Source organism: Rhodamnia argentea, chromosome 6 (genome assembly GCF_020921035.1).
Source record: "Rhodamnia argentea isolate NSW1041297 chromosome 6, ASM2092103v1, whole genome shotgun sequence".
In the NCBI taxonomy this organism is placed as follows: domain Eukaryota; kingdom Viridiplantae; phylum Streptophyta; class Magnoliopsida; order Myrtales; family Myrtaceae; genus Rhodamnia; species Rhodamnia argentea.
The window spans coordinates 31,316,103-31,332,589 of NC_063155.1; the positions used below are offsets into that span (position 1 = coordinate 31,316,103).

A 16,487-nucleotide genomic window follows, 5' to 3' on the forward strand; every position below is an offset into this window, starting at 1 on the left:
CAATACTGTATCTTCTATATTAACTATGAAGCAAGTCTGGATGAGTTGGCGCAAACAAAAATGCAGGACCAAGCACATCCTTCGACTGCTCAGACCAATCTCATGGCCAACATGTATAAAAAAAGTAAGTATAACCCAAACTTCCCACAAGGTACATCAGACTCCAGTTATATACAAGCTAGCAGCAAAGACGATATCACGCTTTATGGCATTGGAAGCTGATTCCATTTTCTTGTATAATGCAGAATTACCCATTATCGATGCTGCATTTTTGAATTCCCGACATGTCTCATCCAGTCTGACTATGGTTCGCACTATAAGGCCTTCGGGAACATCAGTGAGCTCACAAATATCAGCAAATGGAGTGCCCTGCATGAGGAAGACCATGAGATCAGCCGTTCAAGAACATAGCAATTGGTCGAGCTCAGAGTGTTCGAAAATAAAACCTTTGCCCATTCATAAACCACTTCAAGCAGACCAAACTTTAGATTTTCTCGAGCATATTCCTCAGGGTTTATCTGCAGGTTGCATTCGGCTTGGAGCTCACCAAGTCTTATTGCTGTTTCATATAACCTGTATAAGAGTACATGTTCAATGAGAATGCATCTGATGTTATGGATACAGCAAGGCAAAAGTGCTAGAGGCTTACTGAAGCAAGTACTTCAATAGCCACTGTTTTTTACTTTTCAAACGGCAAAGAAATTTTCAGCATTTGACTCATTAGGTGAACAACAATGAGAATTCACAACTCAAAAGTTAGACCTTATAGATTCAATTATCTTTTATGATAGCTTATAGGCACAGGTCAGATTGGACGATTCTCCTGTAGGTCACTAGATCAGAAAAATAATGGCATAGTCTTCATCACATGTATAATTTCCCTTAAAGATACAAACAGGACAGCCCAAAACGAACAAAGACAAGCATGGAAAGATAAATGAAACCAAGTGATACAGCCAAAACATGATGAGATCCCCAAGAATCAAAATACCATTCATATACTGCACCGAGTTTCGCAGTCGGACTTAAAATCAGAATGGACCATTTGTGTGAAGATAAGTAAGCCTAAAGCATAAATGTCCTATGGCTCCCTATCAGAAAAGACCCCTGACAGAGGTGCCACATGACAGTCGCAACACACTGCTGGAAGTTGGTTCAATCGGAAACTGATATGCAAGCTTCATTATTGGTCCTAAGCGAACAAGGAGGCGAAAAGTTAAAAGGGAAAGGCTGGATGAAAGAGCGACCTTTGCTTAGCATGAGACAGCTTGGGGGTAAGAGAAGGTTCAGAAGTTTTTCTCTGCTGGAACACAAAGGCAGACATTAAAGCCACTGCTTCCTCTGGTTCCAAGTCATCTAGCTGATTCTCAAACAGACACTCTGTGCATATCAACTCCTCCCCAGAATTCATCTCACAGGCTACGCGGCCTTTTATTTGAACAACAAGGTCAGCATCAATGCATCCAATTTCTCTCAGAACATCTATCTGCATATTGAACAAAATATACCACTTAGAAGTCTCACAAAGCACAAAACTTTAATTTGTCCTGTACTCTAAAAAAACGCTGAAGATAAACACTTATATCGTCACTATATTACCCGGCCCTGAAACTCTGGCATCTGTTGAAGTGCTTCATCAGACATTTGAAACTTAAGAGCATTAACCTCTTCTTTATGCCCCTTTATTTCTTTTGCCAACTTCATATGCTCCTCCAGTTTGATACACCCATGACACTTATTCTTCGCCATGTCCTGCATCAGGGAATTCCATCTGCGATAGATCTCCACATGCTCCAAATCTCGCAACTTTAAGTCTGAAATATAAGGATGTAACCATGTGAGAATACCAATAAAAATGTACCCCAGATTACAGGTAGCAGCAATTTGATAAGAAGCAACTAGAGCCCTGTCAGTAGTGCAGCTAGGAGAACAACTGATTCACATTTCAGTAAACTCGACTGAACAGACCACTTTATGATAAAAGCTATCCACTCACCAAGACTTCTTACTTGAGCCTTTTAATAATTCCCCCATAGGTACTTTGTAATCCCCTTGCGCAAGGTGATTTCACATTGCCTATCAGTTACAATGCAAGTAAATTAATTTATGAGATAGCCTCCTCCCACCAAAACTTTTTACACAAGCCAAACGAAAAAAATCGCCCAGTATTAGTTGTATACTCTACAATGCACCCACAAGTTACAACACGCATATAGTATCAACAACCTCCATGGCTGTTCAAAGAGCTTGTGCTTCCTCTAGGCAACTAGCATATGAGAACCCAACTAACTACTTGTCCAAATGGCCATGGACTCCACCATTATTAATTTGTTTTTCTATATGTAGCAGATCACACATGTACTCAAAATGGATTATGTAAGTGATATATCCATATATCATTCTCCTTCTATTTTGAAAATAAGTCAGAAATACATGACTCTTTTGACATGTGAAGCAGTCTCTCTTAAAGCCACTAAGACATCCTATGATGCTAACAATGAAGATGAACAATCCATTATCAGTCAGTGACGCGCAATATTCTCCCCTCTGCTTCAACACCATTTGTAAATCAATAAGGCTCTCAGTTAACTAGATCAAAGGAAGACGAGTAGTTCAATAATATACATAGAGGGGTCATTAACTCAACAATACTTTTCAAGGAACTTCTAGTGAATAGGCAATACCTTTCACTGGATCTAGCGCCGGAGGGTACTTAAGCCCATCAGATTTCAGAGCCAAAAGCTGTTGAACTGTGTTGGAGTAAGCACCGGTGCTACAGTCTTCAAGAAGTCGAACCTGGTCTATCTTTATCTTGCCATTGCAGATGCATAAAAATTCTTTTACATCAACTTCCCTCACCTCATAAGCCATCCCAGCAGCATTACCATAATGCGGCAATGTTATTTTGATGCTACCTGATCCTTTGCGAGAAGTAGAAACCGAACAATATTCATCATCGAAAGTACGTTTTGATTTTGGCAACAGAAAAGAACCTGGTGCAAAATTAACTGCTTTGTCTCCTCCGATGCTCTTGCTACTTGGAGAACCCTGTGTGGCTGATGGAGAGTTAGGTTTCAGAAGTAAAACTATATATTGTTTTTTCCCAGATACTGCTCTGACAATAGCTCCAAGTAAGTGGTCCTGAGCCTGCCCGCACAAAGTTAGCACCTCTAAGGACATAAACAATATTCAGAATTTGAAGACAGAAAGAAATGTATATGTTCGAACCCCCCAAAAAAAATGTAAATATCATGCTAACAGTAGATAACAGGACATGCATACAAGCATTAACCAGTAATGTCGATGAAACACCACTTAGCAGAATCATAGAAATCACCTCACTTAATGAGCTATCGTGCAAACTCACCTAGCTGATAGAGGAAATTTTGCTCACATTGAAAGTGGTCATAACAATGATAACATAGCATTTTTAGCTCCCTTAGCTCCATGTCATCACTACTTACCAGGAAGCTACTTTTTGACCATGATCTAATAATATCATGTGTACCTTATTTACATTTTGGCAGGAGATGGTAAAAGAAGCACATGCTCCAATCAAGGAAACAAACTTACCGATTGCGATTTGACAACTACCACCCTTCCAGGTATAAGATGTGATTGGGCAACTGAGGAGTTCATGACAGTTTCATAAATCTGTGTGTGACGCTTCTCTGCTTCTAAGTGCATATCATAGTATTCCTCAATTGCCGGTTCACCTTTTATACACCTGCATGCATTATATATGAGTGACATGTAACTCAGATCGAACTGTTTAGCTATTGAAGCTAGTCCTTGCCCTGCAAGGGGCATTTCAATACTACTGAAGAAAAAATGGGAGAAATGAGATAGACAAAACACAGGGAATCCAGGGGCCATATCAAGGTCAGATCCTGTGTGTTTAGCAACAAAATGGGGCGCACTGTTAGTAATACAACAATGCTGGAATGATGTCCCAGTCCTTTATGCCAGTTGAAAATGAGAACAGCCATGAAGGATAGCTAATTGTGGGCCAGGTTTAAGAAGATTATAATCACGAAAGACAAAAGGACCAGAGGGCCATAACTGAGACAATAGCAGTGGTTCACATCTGAACATATTTTCCAGACATAACAACACCAAGCTCCTCTCATTAATCTGACTAAAAATCATTCACAACCTCGTTTCCATGCACGAAAGAATTCCTTTTGGACACTGAACAAACCAGAATGAGCGATTCAACTAGTGCATAAAAGCCACCAAAACAAGAGAGAGTAACTTTCCTAGTTGATGGAACATCTTGCCAGGTCAAACAGTCAGTAAACTAGCGTCAAGTGATGAAAATACAGATATTAACCATTTTAGAAGAGCACCGCAACAAATATATGCATGAAAATAGCCTGTAAGTACCTGTCTGATGAACCGAAATAAACACGTGGACGTAGCAACATTGTTGGACGTACAAAGGGGGAAGGTGATTGTGCCCCACCTTTTGCCCCAATGGACCTACTCTATTTTCTAAATATAAGTGGAATAAATGCGAAGGTGATGGTGCCCCACCTTTTGCCCCAATGGACCTACTCTATTTTCTAAATATAAGTGGAAAAAATGCGAGAATTTCTATTCAATATTATAGCTTATCTACACCTGTTTAATTATAAGACACAGAGCACGTATTCTGTTCTAAGATGACAAAAGTGAATGACATAAACTGATAGTGTTAGACCCAACGCAGAAGTTCAAGGGAGAAGATCCTGTTCTGAACATACTCTATAGATTTTACAGGCTGAGTAAGCTTTCTCATTAGAAGCTGTTGGTTTTCCGGCAATTTTTTCTGAGCATGAAATTCAGCAAAACTTCTTTTTAGCATATCCTCCACCTGCAGATACCACAATAAAATCACGTAAGCAATATATCATTTCGCAGATAACTTCTGTGCATAAATTTTAAGTCCGCAGCTTCGAAAGAGAGATGAGATCACATTTGGAAAACATTACATGAGTAGCATGCATATTTTGAATGCATATGCTTTGAAGGCTTCTTCAATAAATGCTATTAGGTGACAAAATGGCCTTTAGTAAACTCAAACAAGAATGAATCCGTGAGCCAAACTCGATGAAATCTGCTAACATTTCTCAAGAAACAATTATATGGTAACAAATTGAGACAAATATTTACTCTAAAGCAGGTCATTTGACAACAAATTCACCGTGAAAGAGGAGAGGCTTCCATATAAAACAGGAACTTGAACCTAGAATGATTAATTTTTTAGAGATAGACAAAGTCATGCAGAAGACCGCACCACTACCACCCGCCCTCAAGAAGAGCTCTAAAACAATAGATGATATTGTGAAGTCAAAGACTATAAATCAGCAAAAGTGTGAAATAGATGCATTGTTTCTTTCCTTCCAAACAAAAAGCACAAAACAGAGGGGTGCGAGAAAAAAATTTCTCTATTTTCCTCCATAATATACAAGACAGGCACAGCAAAAGAATGGCTACGCGTCATTCCATCAAATTCCAAAACCCAAGGGACTGACAGGGACAGCCACCCCATTTGGCTACCAAATGTTCAATTAGTGCATTCATAAACCTTGTTTCTTCTCCCATTTTTCTCTGAATTTCAAGATGTTTAATTTTTTCACCTAAGCCCCCAACATCAATTTCGTCATCGTCATTGAGTACTATAAACAGAACTTACATATTTTAAACAATACAAGTAACTTTCATCTAACACAAGTCACAAATGTCCTAGCTCAGAAATATAAATTACAGATATGAAAAAAGGCATAGTAGGAAAGTAAACGATTGTAATACAACTTCATTGCTATATGTGCATGACCACCATACGTGTCGAACACCAGCTAATTCAGTAGGCTCCAACATCTAACAAATAATACCTTCAACTCTTCAACTCGCAGGAGATGCAGAATCATAATATAGGTCAGGCGAAACTGTGATTCCAGCTTGGTGGCATTTCCCACGATAACAAGCTTCAAATCGCTCTCCTCTGGGATCTCGTCACGACACATTACAATAACTGTACCAATTTTATCAAGTCCTCTTCTGCCCGCACGACCAGCCATCTGAGTGTATTCACCAGGAAGCAATTGTCTGAATTCCTTTCCATCAAACTTCCTCAATGTATCAAAAACAACCTGCAATGTGTCAAACAGATCTAAACTTTGTAATGCTTCCTGGAGACACCATGTAGAACAAAAACTTCAGTGGCAAAAACTAAATAATATCATCAAGTTACATATATGCTTAGACACAAATCTAAAAAGTCACGGCATGTAAGCATAAGCTTCCAGAAAAATAAAAAGATAATTCTATATCGTGTTCTATCGAAGCAGAAACAACACCCATACTTATTTTGAATGTATGAGAGCATTATCCTGAGCAAAGTCCAAATTATTTCCTATATTTGCAGTTAAACTTAACGACAATATCTTGATTAGTAAGACAAAATCAGAGCTTCCGTAGACAATGTTGCTGGAAAAAATCAGATCTCCCATCAGGTAACTTCCTGAATAGGCTATCTGGCATTCCAAGAAAAACACACCCATCACGAAACGTAGACACAAGGAAGCTGTTAATTCAGAGGCAACTGCTATGCAACCAACTAGTGTGTTAGTAGAGCATAGCAGTACTTATATTTTTCCAATCCATAACATCGGGAAAGCTACAAAATAAATCACAACAAATTGAAGATAGAGATTGTTACTAAAATTGTGAAAGCAGACACTTTACTCCCTGACCTCCCAAAGAATAAGAAAGAAAGGAAAGAAAAGAAAAGAAAAGCACTAAAGCTAGCTTACTATTTCTACTTCTTTCAAAAAGAAAAAAGACAAATCTATTCAGTTTTTTTTCCCTTACACTAAAAAATCAGATAGACAGAAAATGTGGACATTGCTAATTAGCAGACTCATTTTTGGTGAAGTAGATAAAAGTTCGATAATCTTACTCATACTCTCCTTAAAATGCTAAGTCAGCATATCGCCCATCTTCCGTAAGCTCATTTGCTACTTGAGATACCTAACCCTTCTTCTGTTCATGTGGCTCCCACACATAAGAACATAAAACCAAATCGCGACCCTAAAAGGAAAAAAATCAGAGATATCTTCCCAATACCACGTACTTTCCTTATCTAATGGTATCTGTTGCATACCCTTTTTGTCTTAGGATGAACCGTTTGCACTTTCATTCATATCTACCTGTAGTTGTTACAACCTCGTTGACTTTGATAGAAATCTCCTAGAGAATTTGCATCAGGACTACTACTTACAACCAACATATTTGAAAAACGATGCTCCAGTCTTAAACAGTCTAAATGGGCCAGGCGCCACAATATAGTTGGGCTTGGCTAAAGGACTTTGGTCCACTGAGTCCGGGTAGAACATTGGGCATAGGATTTTTCTAAAGCTGGACTGGCCCACGATTGCAGGTTTTTTTTTTTTTTTTTGTGTTGGGGGGGGGAGGGGATGATGAAAGTGGGAGTGTGAAGTACAGACGATTTTAAATTTTCTGTCAGGAGGTGAAGAAGGGAAAATTTTAAGTTTTTAGTATTTTTTTCTCCCCCTATCCCACACATCGTTCCATAAAAAAGGAATTAGAGTCAAGCTTCTCGAAACTCAATTGAGCAATGCATCCAGAGTGCTCATTGACACTGCTGGTAAGAATATACGCAGTTAGTACTGAAAGATGTATAAGTGCTAATTTCAAATCTGCTATCCAATAAATTCTGAGGAAATCAGATTAAACTACTACTTAGCGATTGCATCTCTGAAAACATCATATAATTCTAACAGGACAAAATTCAATTTTCGAAACCCACAAAAATATAGCAAATAATGAATGTTAAACATGCATAACAGAACTGAGAAGACCGGCCTATATATGAAGCTCACCGTTCTTGCTGGGGCGTTGACTCCCATTGCAAATGTCTCAGTTGAGAACAGAACCTGCGCCACCAGGTGATAACAACATTAGCAATAAAGTAGCCAATGCATTGATGTCAAATCAACTAGTTGTTAACCAATCAATCATTTAGAGTACATGGTATCATGAAATAACTTAAGGATAATTCCTTTCCATTCAGGAAGAGCACAACATATGGTCATAAATTATACCAATATAATTATCAGATTAAAATGATGACAGTCTACTTGTCTTTACCTTGATTACACCACGGCAAAAAAGCATTTCAACAACTTCCTTAACAATTGGAAGCAACCCAGCATGATGCACACCGATTCCTCTGTGAAGAAGGCTCTGAACTCCAACAATCTGTGTACCGCATCATTTACACTGACTTTAGAACTACTATATGTATGGCCAGTTTTCGTGTTATTATTAAAGAAAGAAGTCAAACCTGTGGTAAGCTCCTGTCAGATCCCTTTAGCCGTGAGAATGCTTTGTCACAGAAAACGCGAATCTCACTTTTTTCAGAGCTGCTTGTGAGGTCTGTTCCTGATATGCTATCAGCTGACTTGTCACAACGATTCTTAGAGAAGCAAAAAATAACCACCTAAAAAAAAAAAAACCAAAGTGAAGATGTGAAGATAAGAAAATCTGCAATTTTTATTTAAAACAGATTGTGATAACATTCACTAAAAGAATTGAATACAATTTTACCAGTCAAAGGAATGAGTTTGTTTATCTTTATTTAGCACACTTGTGAAAACCTAACATGGAAGAAATACTAAGGTTACTAAAAGGAACCTGTCATGGCCACGACATCCATGTAATACTTAAGTAATGTTATCTGCAAGGACCATCAGGACGCCCTTTACTAAAAGGAATGCACCAAGTTACAGACTTCTACATGGCAGTTCAGTGCTAAACCTAGCAAAGGAAACAAGGAAGAAAAATTGAGATAATGCACTTTACAAGTTGCTTCCCCCAGAGCACTGACAGGTTTCTTCCTAGAATATTAAAGGAACTACCACATAGTTCAAATGATATTTTCAGAGACCAAGAGGGCATTTTATGGGGCTTTTGTTTTTGGAAAGAATATTAAAAGTTTGCATTTTATTTGGACCACACACTTCTTTTCATGATTTTCAACTAAAAAAGTTTCTCATTTTGGGAGGACTTTCAAAACCGGCTTTTCCATTTGGCTTTCGAGCCAAACCAAGTTCTACTAAGAGCAATTTATTGGTTTGCAAATTGTTATGCCTCCATGTTTTCAGTTTCATGTTCACTTTTCAATTTGCATGGTAGCTCTATATTTAAGCTGAAATGTACTCAAAGTCTTAAATTTGGTTATCAGTCACTCAATGGAAACCTCAGCATTGCAGATTCAAACTTACAGGTAAGAGTGATTTATTAGAGAGCTTGTTAATAAGCTGCAGCCACACGGAAGCTTCTGATCTTCTCGCACCCCAGTTGTTTTGACTGCTGCCATTGCTCTGAAAACCCCCTCCACTTCCAGTATGTTTCCCCAGATGTTGGGAGCTAGAATGCTTGTTCTGCTTCCCTCGGCTGAAGTTTTCACGTTTCTCACCTCGAACCCCTTCATGATTCGATGAATGCCCAGCATATGATCCACTAGAACCTCCATGTGAAAGTGAACTTTTTTTCTTAAAAGCGTCTCTTGCAGATTTCAGTCCCTGGGAAATAAATTTTTCACTTTCACATACTCTGTAAAGTTCTCCAGAGTAAAATAAGCAATGCTCTAAAGGGACTGGTCTTTCAGTGGTCCTGAAAATTAGAAGAAGGGCATTAGGAGATGTTAATGCTACAAGAAAACAATCTCTCTATAGTGAAGGGACAGCAATAGTCTGAGGAAAAGTCTCCTTAGCATCAGTCTTGATTACTTCATAAAGCATAATTCAAGCATCATCTCAGGTATGCCATTTACCCAGTCACACGAATTTTTTTCCGCTTAGTCCGGCCAATCCAGTCTGCAAACTCCATTGTGTTAGGAACCTGCAGCATACCATGTGAAATAAGAGAAGATTGAGTCATTTCAGCAGACAAGACTTTTTGCTTCAAGAAATTAAAAGGCTCTGGCAGCAAAATCAGAATAGCTATTAAAAAATTATCAGCCCAAAAGTTATCAGCTTAGTACAAACTGTCAGATTGGTTGCATATATTCTACAGCGGTATACAAGAATTGCAACATTGTGATTAATGTATGGCAGAAATTAGAAGTACCGTGGCTGAGAGAAGAATGATATTGACATGTCTCGGTAGCATAATAATTACTTCTTCCCAAACAACCCCTCTTTCAACATCATTGACATAATGCACTTCATCGAATATAACCTATCTCGTCATAGACAAACAATTGATTAGCACTTTAACAAGATCACATAGTGAAACAAAAGAAATAGAAGGTCATCTTATATGACAAAGAGGCATTACGTGTCGAAAAAATGCCATAAAGAAGAGGGATCTTTAAAGTCCTTACCCACTCAATATCACGAATGATATCGGCGCCTCGATAGAGCATTGACCTTAAAATTTCAGTAGTCATTATCAGACAGGATGCCTCTGGCCTTAAGCTGACATCGCCAGTAAGAAGTCCAACATCAAACTTCCCAAAGAAATCTCTGTACTTTTGATTGCTGATAGTCTTAATAGGAGCTGTGTAAACTGCTCTGGTACAATGCTGCATGAATAAACTTCAAATGAAACTAAAATTTCAAGTGATGACGAAAATACAATTCGAATAAAGGCATTCTTCTAGATGAATTGCGATGCCTGCACACTAATGAAACTCCCTTCACATCCCTGCAGGGTCTAATCACATCCTTTTCTGTGTTAAAATTAGGGTGATGAGACATGTGATCCAATATTTAAGTCGTAAGGAAGGAGAAGAAATTAAAAAAACAAAAAACAAAAAACAAAAAGGAAGAAGAAAGAAGAAAGTGAAACCCTGTTTTAATATTGAAGCCATACCTTTGAAGCCAAAGCAAATGCATATTCTGCAACGACCGTCTTTCCAGCGGATGTGTGAGCCGACACGAAAACTGAGTCTCCCTTTTCAAGATAATATATAGCCTGTAGTACCACGAGCCAGGACGGATAGTTTAGATACAATTAACAGGATCTCACAATTTTTAGTTAAAATTTTCAGGAAAAATATGAATAATTTCTCAAGAATCACAAAGGATGTCAGCGAAGGAAGGAATTAAAAGCCAGTTCATCAAGCAACAACTAAAGTTCAGAGAAAATAAATAAAATTCGCTTGGCTCAAAGAATAAAGACGATCTCTATGCATAATTCAAGTAGATCACTTGGACTTCAAAAGTCTTTGACAAGATGTTGGGGATCATCGCTGATAGAATTTTCAAATAGATGATTCAAGCAGCACTCTGGGGCAGTACCTGAGTGTGATTCTCAACATGTTCCATCCCATCACAGAATTCATTTAAAAATTGAACAAGCAAACTGGAGATAGGTCAATTCAAGAACTACCCTTGCAAAAGAAGCCTTGATTCTACTCAAACATGCATATATTTAGCTCAGAGACACAGTTAGAATAAAATTACCAATCAGAAAATAAGCATATTATTTAATTGCAGTAAGCCTTAGTAAATGCCCTCAACACAGTGGTTCAAACTCAATTTACAAAAGATCGTGTTTATATCCAACTAGAGCCCCCACAACACTGGTAAGCATAATTATTAATGAATGATTTGCTTTTCAAAATTGCGTCTGCCATGAGAAAAGCCAGTGCATCAACAGCTATGAATTTTATTTTTTTTTTGGTTACTTGACAAGTTCCCTGAGGGCACTCTTTAACAAATCCACTCAATTATAACAAACAGCAGGGAGAATTCATTTGAAAGGACGGGTTGAAATAAAAAGACATCATGATGAATACAATGAATGCACAGAATCTCAATCAGCTTCAATCAAACTGAGTGTTCAGAGCCACGCCTTCAAAATTAAAATAAACGAAAGAAACATGATCAGTGAGACTGGGATAATTGGACAAGGTTGTATCATGATCAGTTCATTCCCTGACTGTCAAACATACTGTAAGTTCACTTGTACCTCCTTTTGGAACTTATCCAACTCAAATGGAAAATCGAGGGCCATGTCGGGTATAAGTTCATGAAAGTGATCAGCAATCCCATCATTGTCTGCTCTAACAGCCCAGACCTGCCAATTTAGATGATTTTAGACGATCGCGTCAGGAACATTGCCAAGCAACGGTGTAGACTACAATGAGAAAGCTACTGCTACTTGCAAGTAAGAGAGTTGTTAAGTTCAGCTTCAAAACTAGTTAACCTCCTGCTGTTGTCCATCGTTGTTCTTCACTGCATCTGGTTGAGAGGTCGATATTCCTGGTTCAACAGACAAAATTTCATCTAGCATGGGTAGTTCATCTTCTCCCACCCTGCTAGCTTTGTCAACAATGCTAGATTCAGCTTCTGGGGCAAGGGACTCTGATTCTGACATACGACCTTCACAGACATAATGATCATGACTGTTAGCGGTATAAAATAGGAGAGAATTGATTAGAAAATCCAATAAAAGAAAACAGGCTTCCGGAAGCCAATTCCCTGGGTAAATACTCAGCAATATTGGCATGCTAGAGCTTCCCTGATTGTAAAGTGGAATTTTCATATAAGGAAGTATAACATATCGTAGGTGATCTCAAGCATCCTAGAAGATTTCAAACAAAGCATCAAGACAAAAAGGGGCAGGACAATAGCCATCCACGCAAGCTTCTAAAAGCATCACCACTACCCTAGGCATACGTCATCAACTTAGTTCTATCCTCTTTAAAAGGAGGCTTAACACAAGAAGCCATGGACCAGGTTTAGATTAGAAGGTAATTGTTGAATTATCCTGATTTTTAGGTCCTAATTATTGGGAATAGCTGGTCCCAATTATTAGGAATAGCTATAATTAATTAGCTAGGAAATGATTTCTTAGTATCCCATAATTTGTGGGATTGGTCCCGTAATTTGTGGGATTACAATAGCTTTTTTTTTTTCAGATCTGCTAGCTGTATTTTTCAGATCTGTTTTTCTCTTTAGCTTGTACTTAACATAGTCCTATAAACAGCTTTGTAATAGTGGTACAAGATGAAATGAGAATTATCACAATGCTTTTCCCTAAATTCTTCAGTAATAAGTAACGTTAATTGTTTCACAGGCAGAAAATCGAAGAACATTGACTTTAAACAGTCCACTTAGATCAGGTCAGTTCGATTGTTTGGGCTGATCATACGATGAGCATATATCAAATAAACATCAAAACGTAAGCAGCTCATCAAGTTAAAGCAACTATTATATTCTCCACCATTCACAATGACAACGCAGTTCCACAGTGGAAATCTGCTAAAGCTTCATTTTTCATTGAAGCCCATTAACTCTATAGCACAAGTGGACAAAAAAAGCCAAAGAAAAGTAAATGCAGGAGGACAAAACCTTCAGTCGCATAATCTGCAAGAGTTCCCTCTTCCCAAGCTTTCTTGAACAAGTCATCAAACTGTACAGAGAGCTCCGCCTGCAGTGCCGGTGATAAATGAAAACTTACTCAGACAAAACGTTCTTAAGAGTTCAGTACTGAAAAAAAGTCTTCCAGAACTCTCGTGACTCAAGCTGTTCAGACGAAGTAACGACGAAGTTAAGTTTACATAGAGTAGAAGCAAAGTCTTCCCTAGAAAATCCTAGCATTCAAAATTTCTGAAAATCTACTAAAAGCATCGAGAATGCATCCGATACAATGGAATGATAACTAAAGTTTAAATAACTGCAACAACATACCACCTTTTCGTCTGACAAGCTCTTGACAGAATTCCAGTCCTTGGACACATTCCATGAGCATGGGAAAGCCTGAGAAGACACGTTTGTGAATAAAATAAATTTATTCAAAAAGCTCACTGACCTTTATGTTATTTAATGCAATCTAAAAGACGATAATCAATAAGGCTAACCTGGAGATCCCCAAGAACCACGCCATGCTTGAAGCTAGGAGGAGTGACCTGTGGAGAACCCCCATTCAACAATTCCCATACCCATTCACCGCTAGAAGCACCATCCGGTACAATCCTCTCCAGAGATTGGGCATCATCCAGACCACCTGGACGGAAGGGACGTTTGTTGATGCTTCCCCGCAAAATGTCTTTTGTGGGCCCAGCCATTCGTGGTAATGAACCAGAATCTTGAGCATCCACCATTAGCTCTGATACATCCACCTAAAGCACAAGGGTTAGAGGTAAAGTTGGGAAAATAATGAGGAGAAAAGAGCAACAGAAAGGATGATAAGTTCTACTTCCACAGGACAATTGCCACCTTATTTTTTAGAGTACCAATTGGCATAAGTTTGTCAAACCCTGGTGAACCACAACGGTTACATCGGAAAGACAGAAAATTGATGCCAAAGATACATGATTTGAAAAAGAAAAATCTACCTCCACAGATTTAGGCTCCCATACTCCTGATTTGCTCTTTTGGCGTCTAAAGGGCAACTCCCACACAGGCACCATAACAGATCTTGGTAATGATGGGTCTAACGGTACATTTGCCTCATCAAACCAGTTAAAGTCCCAATGCTTTCCAGCCTTTTCCGGCGAAAACTCATCAACATCCAGGGTGGGCATTAGGTAGTTCTCCTCTATATACTCCTTTATTGATTCAGGAGTTTCCTCGGCAAAAGCAGGTGGCTGAAATAATTACTGAATGGAGGTAAATATGGTGCTTCGAAGTATGAGGCATTGAAGCTCATATTAAATAAGGAGATAACGATCACATTACAATCAAGCATGTGCTGCAAAAGGAAGAGAAGGGAGCCAACCCACCACTTCTATTCTTCCAGAAAATTAAACAGCTTCCAAAACCCGCAATACGGTTGCAAGAATTCAACATCTAATGTATAGAATGTTTTAATTGTGTTGATTCTATATCTCCAGAAGGAAACACATAAACCCGAAAAGGCAAAGTTGTTGTACAAAAAAAATTAACAAGTGGCACCTAAATATGAGATTCCTTAAATAATTTATTGCTGAAAACAAAATCCTCGCTCAACCAACTTCATGTTGCATGAAAAAATCTTGTTTTCGACTATCCTAAACATTCCCACTACTTTAGTAGTTGCCACCTATGCCTCTATATTCTTGGCAATCAAATGAAAAAGACGCCCTCGATCTCACAAGAGACAAAATATCACTTCGATATGAATTATCCGGAGGATGCAGTACTTATTCAACAAAATCGCAAAGATTGACAATCAAACACACTCCTCCACTCTATTCACATAGAAGCCAAGCCACAAGAGGCTAAAGCCAACATAAGAAGCCCTTGCTAATTCATCATAGCCTACCCTACTTAAAATCTCACCTCGCTCTACCTGCATGATGCTAGCGATTTCAGAGAATAGAAAGACAGAGACTCGAAATTTAGATTCTCGTTCCATGAGAACTGCAGTTCCTTTCTAGCTGGAACAGTGAACGCACACGCACGCCACACACACACACACACACAGAGTCGGAACTCATTTCGTTAGAAACCTCAGTGAAAACTCAAACGCAGAGCCACAGAGACAATATAAACAAAGGCGGTCTTCCCGCACCATTACAACGCCCTCACCGAACCCTTAAAAGGAACAATCGGCCGCGCACTAATGTGCGATGCAAAAGATCAGCGAGTTGATCCACTGCTGGCTTTTTCACACATTGGGTGCCGAAATTCAAGACTGAAAAGGTGGAGAAGGGAAGCGAAGAACTGACTGAGATGAAATCGGGGACCGATTTGAGCGGGTTACTGCGCTCAACGGTCGAGAGAGGCTCGACCCTGAGGTGGCCGCTGTGTCCAGTGAAACCGACCCGGAACGACAATCCATTCGCCGCCTCAATCGGATCCATTTGCTTCTTCTGCTCTCGAACTCGTTCCTCAGGAGTCTCGACTTGGTTCTAGGAGAACCCGTTCTCATTGATTTTCAAAGAGGATTTTCAGTTTTCGCGCGAACTGAGAAAAAAAATATGCCAGCTTCGGGAGCGAGAGCTCACTAAGCGTGGAGACTCAAAAGCCAACGCCGAGGGATGGGCAACGAATCGCGTCATTCCAAATCGGGGATGAGTGCATAAGCGGACAAGTACACTATCAATGCCATAACTTTTATACGGCTTTCACTTGAGTATCATAATTCTTAAAACATTCGTACCATAACTTTAAAAAATCGTTCGGTTGAGTATCATCGCCGACGTGACATGTCGGAAAAGTCGAAGTGGACGTCGGAAAAATTGACGTAGCACTCGATTTTTTAAAGTTATGGCACTCGAGTGAACATTTTGAAAGTTATGACACTCAAGTGAACGCCGTACACAAGTTATAACACTTACGGTATACTTATTTTCAATTCATTTTTGTTTTAAGAAAAAGAGTGATTTGAAAAATATTTTTTTAAATACAATTATTTACATCGCTTATAAAATGTTTTTTATTATTCACGAAAATATATAAATATAAACTACAATTGATAACAAAAACATTTTTTATTGAGTCATAATTCCAAACTATATGTTCAATCTTTTTTAGGAAATTATC

General features: G+C 38.7%; 1 protein-coding gene across 2 annotated transcripts; it reads right to left on the reverse strand.

The window, feature by feature from the left end:
• Nucleotides 1-140: 140 nt before the first annotated feature.
• Nucleotides 141-15,967, reverse strand: LOC115745998 (DExH-box ATP-dependent RNA helicase DExH11). 2 transcript variants are annotated; one of them, XM_030681669.2, is made up of 23 exons: nt 15,671-15,967; nt 14,357-14,608; nt 13,880-14,140; nt 13,710-13,778; nt 13,371-13,449; nt 12,223-12,398; nt 11,986-12,093; nt 10,885-10,986; nt 10,394-10,594; nt 10,138-10,248; nt 9,842-9,909; nt 9,291-9,681; nt 8,351-8,506; nt 8,155-8,265; nt 7,887-7,940; nt 5,877-6,134; nt 4,746-4,855; nt 3,574-3,727; nt 2,685-3,147; nt 1,600-1,814; nt 1,248-1,486; nt 447-573; nt 141-369 (listed from the first exon to the last, which is right to left on the reverse strand). In XM_030681669.2, the coding sequence occupies exons 1-23, from the start codon at nt 15,803-15,805 to the stop codon at nt 157-159; spliced, it is 4,053 nt and encodes a 1,350-aa protein (XP_030537529.2). In that variant the 5' UTR covers nt 15,806-15,967; the 3' UTR covers nt 141-156. The 2 variants fall into 2 exon arrangements, with proteins under 2 accessions (XP_030537529.2, XP_030537530.2); XM_030681670.2 differs by having other exon boundaries at nt 13,713-13,778; nt 15,671-15,966.
• Nucleotides 15,968-16,487: the final 520 nt, after the last annotated feature.